At 31.7% G+C, this 7,504-nt stretch overlaps 1 protein-coding gene across 1 annotated transcript; it reads left to right on the top strand.

Annotated features, from left to right (window-relative positions):
• The first annotated feature begins 3,901 nt into the window (after positions 1 to 3,901).
• Positions 3,902 to 6,560, top strand: LOC110692222. Its single transcript, XM_021869222.1, has 2 exons — positions 3,902 to 4,052; positions 5,548 to 6,560. The coding sequence occupies exons 1-2, from the start codon at positions 3,902 to 3,904 to the stop codon at positions 6,558 to 6,560; spliced, it is 1,164 nt and encodes a 387-aa protein (XP_021724914.1).
• The last annotated feature ends 944 nt before the right edge of the window (positions 6,561 to 7,504 follow it).

Here is a 7,504-nt window from a genome sequence, read left to right as displayed (position 1 = left end):
TCCATCTGATACAAATCTGACGGTCCTAATCATCCGTTTTCAGTTTTCACACTAAGATTTGTTTTCACATGATCCACACTCTATATATATATATATATATATATATATATATATATATATATATATATATATATATAAACACACACACTGAATACCACTCACATTATCCAGAATTATATGTTCGATGATTAACATAAAAATAAAGCTAATCAAAATTGTCACACTTATAAATACACATAACTTTATTATAAGTAAACATATAAAATAATGTAACATAAAACATAAGCTAATTAAATAATGATAATAACTCCCTAAAAAAAAAGAAGTGATAATAATCAATTAGAGATCATCAAATTGTGGGATTCCGTCAAATTGTGGGATTCCGCGCCATTATTTATGATGATGCAAATTTGTTAACAAATACATCTTGTATTTATATAGTTTTCCATTTGAGTTAAAAGTATCCTTTTAACATTTTATGCCCCAAGTTATTTATTTAAATTCATTTAAAGCAAAGATCTTAAGTTCGATTCTAATTCATAGGGGTGCTTATGAGACGAGACAACTCGCGAGCTACTCGAGTTTGACTCGGTCAAAACTCGACTCGAACTCAAGATTGACTGAAATGTTAACGAGTCGAATTGCTCATTACTTGACTCGAAAGCTCATAAAAAGCTCGAAATCCTTTCTATAATTTGATATTTACAAAAAATGAAAATATTTTGATAAAAAAAACTTTTATTATAGATTATTAATTAATAAATAAACATTATTTATGTACTCTTATCATCATATATATATTTCTCAAATGACAAAATTAACGAGAACGAAGAGATGTTATAGTAAATAGGGAGTTTTACTAAAGACGAATCAAATTACCTGACTCTATTACCAATACAAAATTAAAATAATCTACACATACATCAACGACTAATTACACATTAATCACCGAGTATAGATCACCACATTGAGGGACCGCGCGCGTACCGAGTAGATCACCATATAAGGGGATCGCGCGCTCTCATCTTTTCCCTCCGTAACATTACTTATTTGTTTACTTATAATAAAGTTATATGTATTACTTTCCATCATTACTTAATTTGGTTCAATACACTCTGAAATGCTACATGTTATGCAAAGTTCGTATAATTTAAACACAATTCTTTGACATTACGTTATAAACTGCTCCAATTTTAGTTGAAGCATTAGTTCTGTGCACTTATTTATTAACTATAGCTAAAGTGATCATTATACACTAACCAATCAAAGCAAATGAAATCAACAATTAAAATGCAACCAATTACATTATCACATAAACAACGACTAATTACACACTAATCACAGAGGCGAAATCACCAAATTGGGGGACCGCGCGCGTAGCACGCGGGCCAACAACTAGTGGTAAGAAAATATGATGATTGAATATTAAAAAGATGAAAAATTAGAATTAAGGAAAATAGGAGATTTTGGGAGATGATTTAAAATATAATTTTACCGATTAAATTCCCCCAAAATATTTCATGAGGGCCGAAAATATGGAGCTTACCATAGCTCTAATTTTCGGATTCCTCTAGATATATTTAGGAATATTTTGCTCGGTTTTTAAGGAATAAAATAATTGTATAAATAATATAGAATAATAATTAATTAATTAATTAATTAATTAATTACCAATTACTTACCAATAAATAACCAAGAAAAATAAGATTTTCCATACATGAAAAATCCGAAAATCCTAGCTAGTTATTAGGTAATTTCGTCCATAACAATTAATTAATTAAAATATTATTTTGCTTTAATTAAAATATTCGAAATATGTAAATAATCCGGTTTTTAAAATAGGATAAATGGATAATAAATCTTATCCAAAACAATAATTAGTTTTCAAAATACTTTTGGCGCTAAAATTCAAATATTATTTTGGCTCCAAATAATAAATTTACTAAAATACCTTTTTTATTAAATAATTCCTAATTAATTAATTAGGAAAATACGTATGAAAATACGGGGTATTACAAAAAGGGAAGGTTGTCTGGTGGTGGAGGAGGTCGCCGAAGGTGGGGGATTTGGACAGCAAGTCCGGTGGGGGAGGAGGGTTGATGCCATGGGAGGAAGAAGGAGGAAAGAGGAAGAAGGGGAGGAGGAGGGGAAGGGGTGGTAGTTTTTTTATATATATTAATTAAGTTTAATTATTTAGTAATTTGGTGGGTTAGAGGTTAATTAGAAGAAATTTAGAATCTAATTAAGTTAATTAGAGGGTAATTAGGGAAATAGGTTTCCTCTCGCAAAAAAAATGAACGTGGTGGTTTTTTTAATCAAAAAACTTTTAAAAAGTTTTTTTTTTTCGCAAAATGGTGGTTTTAAAAGGATTTTTTTGAAAAATTTTCCTTTAAATAAAACCTATTTTTAATTTGTCCATTTTAAAAATAAATTGCTATTATACATAAATATAAATAAGAATTACGTATTTTTGTTAATATTTTTTATTTTAATCAAAATTATGATATATTATCTATTCAACGTTGTCTAATTTATAGTTTAATATACGAGGTCATTTATTAGTGTGCTATTTAAAATTGTTTCAATCTCCTACGATAAATTGATAGGTTTTAGTTGTAATGTAGAAGCTTCCAATTTTTAAATTTCAAAGATGTTAAATATGATAGCTCTACAAAAAAAATGATATCATCATTGCATTTAGGCGAGAAAATTTTTATTAAGAAAGCGAAACGTGGGCAATGGTGACATCAACAACTTCTGTTTTAGTAATAGTTAATAGATAGATTATTTATTTTTGGACTTAAAAAATATGGATATTTATTTTTTAAATTCGACTATTGGGACTGGATTGGACTTTTTGGACTTAAAAAATTTGAGTCCAAATCCAATTCAAAATCGGAATTTCAAATTTTTATGTCCAAATCCAATCCAAATTAAAAAATAAAAGTGTAATTTGAATAGCATATTTGGACTGAATTGGATTGGATTTCGGACTGGAGTTCGAATAATGGACACCCTTAGTTAAGTGTAAAAATCACATTACTAAGTTTCAGTGTTTAGAACTTGTGGGATGTATTTCAATCAATACCCATTGAGTAGCCACTGAAAATTAATAATTCATTGCAAAATTGTTGTAAAATATGTGTAAAGTGTTTTAAACGCTACAAAACTATACTTCCTCCGTGACGCATTATGTGCAACAAATAGATTGACACGAACTCCAAGACAAAAGATGTTAAGCCTTGATTAGTAAGATTAAAGGGTAAGTGATTAAAGAGTGGTATGACTAATAATTTACCACATCACCACCAACTAACACCCCTCCACCACCACTATTATATCCGTACACCACCTGAAACCCCACCACCAGCACCACAACCAGAAACTCCACCACGACCACGACCACAAACTCCACCAGAGAAATCCCAAAACCCAGGCCACCACAAAAAAAAACTCCGCAAATTCGCCACCACCAGAAACGACAACCCCGACAACCACCAGCGAAACTAATCTGTAACCCCGAAAACCAGAAACGACCACCACCACCAGAAACTCCGAAATCCACCTGTGAATTCCGAAGCCCAGACCACCAGCACCACAATCCCGAAACCCCCACCGTACTAGTGAAATCCCAAAACCCCCACCACTTTCGAAACCCCCACTGTACCAGCGAAATCCACCATCGAAATCCACCAGCGAAATCCCAAAACCCCCACCACCTGCGAAACCCTCACCGTACCAGCGAAATCCACTATCGAAATCCACCAGCGAAATCCCTAGATCTGAATCCATCAGCCAAATCGCATACCCAATTCTCTTTCTCTATCGTTTCAAAATTCGATCTGAGATCCTTAGTGGTGGTGGTGGCGGCGATAAAGAACGAAGATAACCCTAAATGAAGATGAAGAAGATGATCATGTTGGTGGTTGCAATGGTTCGGCGTCGGAGATGTTCATGGTGGCCTTGGTGTCGGTGGTCTGGTGTCGAAGGTGTTCGTGGTACTGGTGGTTTGGTACGATGGTTCTCATGGGTGGTCGGTGATGATGATGGTGGTTGGTGATTATGGTGGCAGGGGAGAGAAAGGGGTTTTTAACTTTTTAATTATTAATGTAAATAATCTAATTAATTTAAATTAGTAACTAAAATAGTGCTATTAGTTTTTAAATAGGGGTATTATAGTAATTTCATTTTAAAAAAGTTACCAAAAAAGGAAAGAAAAAGTTTTTTGCACATAATGTGTAATTTCCCTTTTTGGCAATTGTTGCACATAATGCGTAACGGAGGAAGTAAGAATAATGTGTTTGTTTGATCAAAGGAAAAATGGTATGGCTTGACATTTCGTCACTGAATTTGAAAATGAATTCCGGCGCAATCGGGGTGCACATTGTATCGCTAGTACGTTCCTTAATATTACACACCACTCTCACTCAAATGCACTTTTGGGTGAGAGGTGGAGCCATATAAATTTATGCCCAAAGAAGAAAAATGTGTTTAGCTCCTTTTGATATATTCAACTAGTGAGTAGCCCGGACGTTGTCCCTGGTTACTACTTTTGTAATTGTCAACTGCTAATTTTTTAGAGCATCTAATAGTTTGTATGTAGTATATGTGTCTTCAATACTTTATAGTATAATATACTCCCTCCGTCCCCCATTGATAGTCACTTTTATCATTTTTTGTGACCCAAAATGTTAGTCACATTTGTTTTTTTCAAGTACCATCAATATTATTTTTTTTACAAAAATACTCTCCCATTTTCAAAAATATTTGTGCAAATTTAACTTTCCCATGTAAATCTTACTTTCCTATGTACTTTAATTACTTTCCCTCTCTACTTTTTTCCATGCCCAATGTAAATTTACTTTTTTAATGTAATTTTGCTATTTATTTATGTTTATTAATTTCCGTGATTTTCTACCAAAAGTGACTATTAATGGGGGACAGAGGGAATAATATAGTGTTCAACGTTGAAGCATAAATGACAATTAGCCTACATGGTTAATCATTAACGTTTCTTCTAAAATATCTAGTGTTCGAACATTTTCATCCATATTATCTGCTCATTATTATGTACCATTTAATACTATTCAGTAGATGAGTAAAGTAGGCAAGATATAGCAATTAGAGTATACCCAGCCATTGGTTATTGAGGTTGGTTATTAAGAGAGAGAAAGTGGAATAATAATAAAATAATGAAGAGAGAAATTTTTGGGGGAAATTTTCAATAACCTGGTTAGTAGAATAACCGGTTATTGTAGCTTGGTCATGGAATATTTTATTGTTTTTGATAGTGACACATAATGACAAGGCTTCTTGAGATTGTGACACCTATTCATTTAATCAATGGCTGAGATTTGCTCTGATTTTATTACCGTTGTAATTTGTAACGGCCATAATTTTTAAAATACAATTCTAAAAAAAAAAAAACACCAACGACTCTATTTTATTTTTCTCTATAAAATGAGCCCAATATTGAGGTATTGTGAAACAAATTTTTTTTTATTGAATATTACTCTCTTTATTATCAAATTTTATTTTTCTCTACAGGAAGATTTGGTGCCTCCGGATTGCAAAAATGCACAGCTGCTATGAGGCTAATAGCTTATGGCACCTCTGCTGATTCTGTAGATGACTACATTCGAATTAGTGCATCTCTTGTAAGAGATTCACTACAACATTTTGTGGAAGGAATTGTCTCTTACTTTAGTGATGAATACCTTAGAAAGCCCAATGAAGAAGATCTAGTAAGACTACTAAGAATTGGTGAACGTCGAGGATTTCCAGGTATGCTAGGTTCTATTGATTGCATGCATTGGCGGTGGAAAAATTGTCCACTTCGATTAAAAGGTATGTTTTCTAGAAGACCAGGTAAGCCCACATTAATATTGGAAGCTGTGGCATCATATGATCTTTGGATCTGGCATGCTTTTTTTGGGACACCAGATAGTCGTAATGATATTAACGTTCTTGATAGATCCCCTTTGTTTAACGATGTTTTTGAAGGTCGTGCACCTTCTATTAACTATGTTGTGAATGACCATCATTACAATATGGGATATTATCTCGCTGATGGCATATATCCTAAATGGGCAGCATTCATTCCTACAATATCACTACCACAAAATGAAAAAGAAGGTCTTTTTGCCAAATTACAAGAAGCTAGACGAAAGGATGTTGAGCGTGCTTTTGGAGTATTACAAGCTCGTTTTGCAATAATACGGAATCCTGCGCTAGCTCGTGACGTATTAATGTTAGGAAAAATAATGATAGCATGTATCATTATGCACAATATGATCGTTGAGGACGAAAGAGATACGTATAAAACGTATTACGATCCAAATGAATATGATCAAGCTACAAACGCGTCTTCAAGTAATAGAAACACTGAAGAGCCTTTTCATTTCGAAAATAGCAACAACCGAATTGCAAGTTTGAAAATTTATATGTCTAATAGAGCTCGTGTTCGTGATGAAGCTATGCATAATGCCTTAAAGAAAGACTTACTTGAACATATGTGGCTCAAATCCGGTGTTCACAGTAGGCAAAATAATTTGCGTTAATAGTTGTATAATCGTAACATTAAATTATTGTATTTGTACTCAAGCACGGTTCGTTTTTATCTTTTAAAGATTGTTGTCATTTGATAGAATATGTACTATTTTTATTATTATCGAATTTAGTAAAGTTGCAATTATTGTGTATTTCTTAATTAACGACTAATTACTTACTAATTAAATAATATAATGCATTAATTTTAAACATAAGTCATTTTATTTAATTATTGTATGCTAATAATAATTATTAGTTTTAATTGATTATTACCAAGTGTATTAGTTATATATGATAGGATTTAAGAGAGATATTGTGTGGTGGGGTTGGGTAAAAGTAGGAGAGAGAAAATGTATAACCAAAAAGATGTGGTTAACTATTGGGATACATTGGTTATTAAATGCGTATAAGAGTGGTTATAGGTGAGGTGGAAGATGTAGAAATTAATAAAATAAGCAATAACCACAATGGTTGTGGGCAACCATTGTGCATGCTCTTAAGGCTAAAGGCAATTCAATACATATTTGTCACTTTATTTGTAATCTTGAAAGCCTTTGAGTATAAAAAATTATTTTAAGTGCTTTCTACAATCAGTTACAAATGATTTAAATTTTTAAACCAAAATAAAAGAGATGACTATACAAAATGAAAGTCACCAATTATGAATAGTGATATTTCTTTACTACGATGTATAATGATATTTTTCAGCCTTCTAAATTATGAAAATTGATTTATTGAATTTTGAGCAATTTTAATGATATGAAACAATTTTTTTTTTTAAACAGTGGTATGAAACAAATTATATTAACAATAAATATAAATTAACAAATTACGTGAACCTATACGCATATCAATACTATTATTTTAAAATAGGAACGTTTTTAAAAAAAATCAACAATGCCACGTCATCCTTTATATTTTTCAAAAAAAAAATTCCATTCCTAATATTTATCTT

The sequence above is a fragment of the Chenopodium quinoa genome, unplaced genomic scaffold (genome assembly GCF_001683475.1).
Source record: "Chenopodium quinoa cultivar QQ74 unplaced genomic scaffold, ASM168347v1, whole genome shotgun sequence".
Classification (NCBI taxonomy): Eukaryota; Viridiplantae; Streptophyta; class Magnoliopsida; order Caryophyllales; family Amaranthaceae; genus Chenopodium; species Chenopodium quinoa.
The sequence above is the reverse complement of the archived record's forward strand: the minus strand, read 5'-3'. Positions and strand labels throughout refer to the sequence as shown.

Coding starts and splice junctions, on each gene's coding strand:
- LOC110692222 (XM_021869222.1), top strand. CDS start 3,902: ATGAAGAAGATGATCATGTTGGTGGTTGCAATGGTTCGGCGTCGGAGA. Junction 4,053..5,547: donor GGTCGGTGATGATGATGGTG/GTTGGTGATTAT, acceptor TTTTCTCTACAG/GAAGATTTGGTGCCTCCGGA.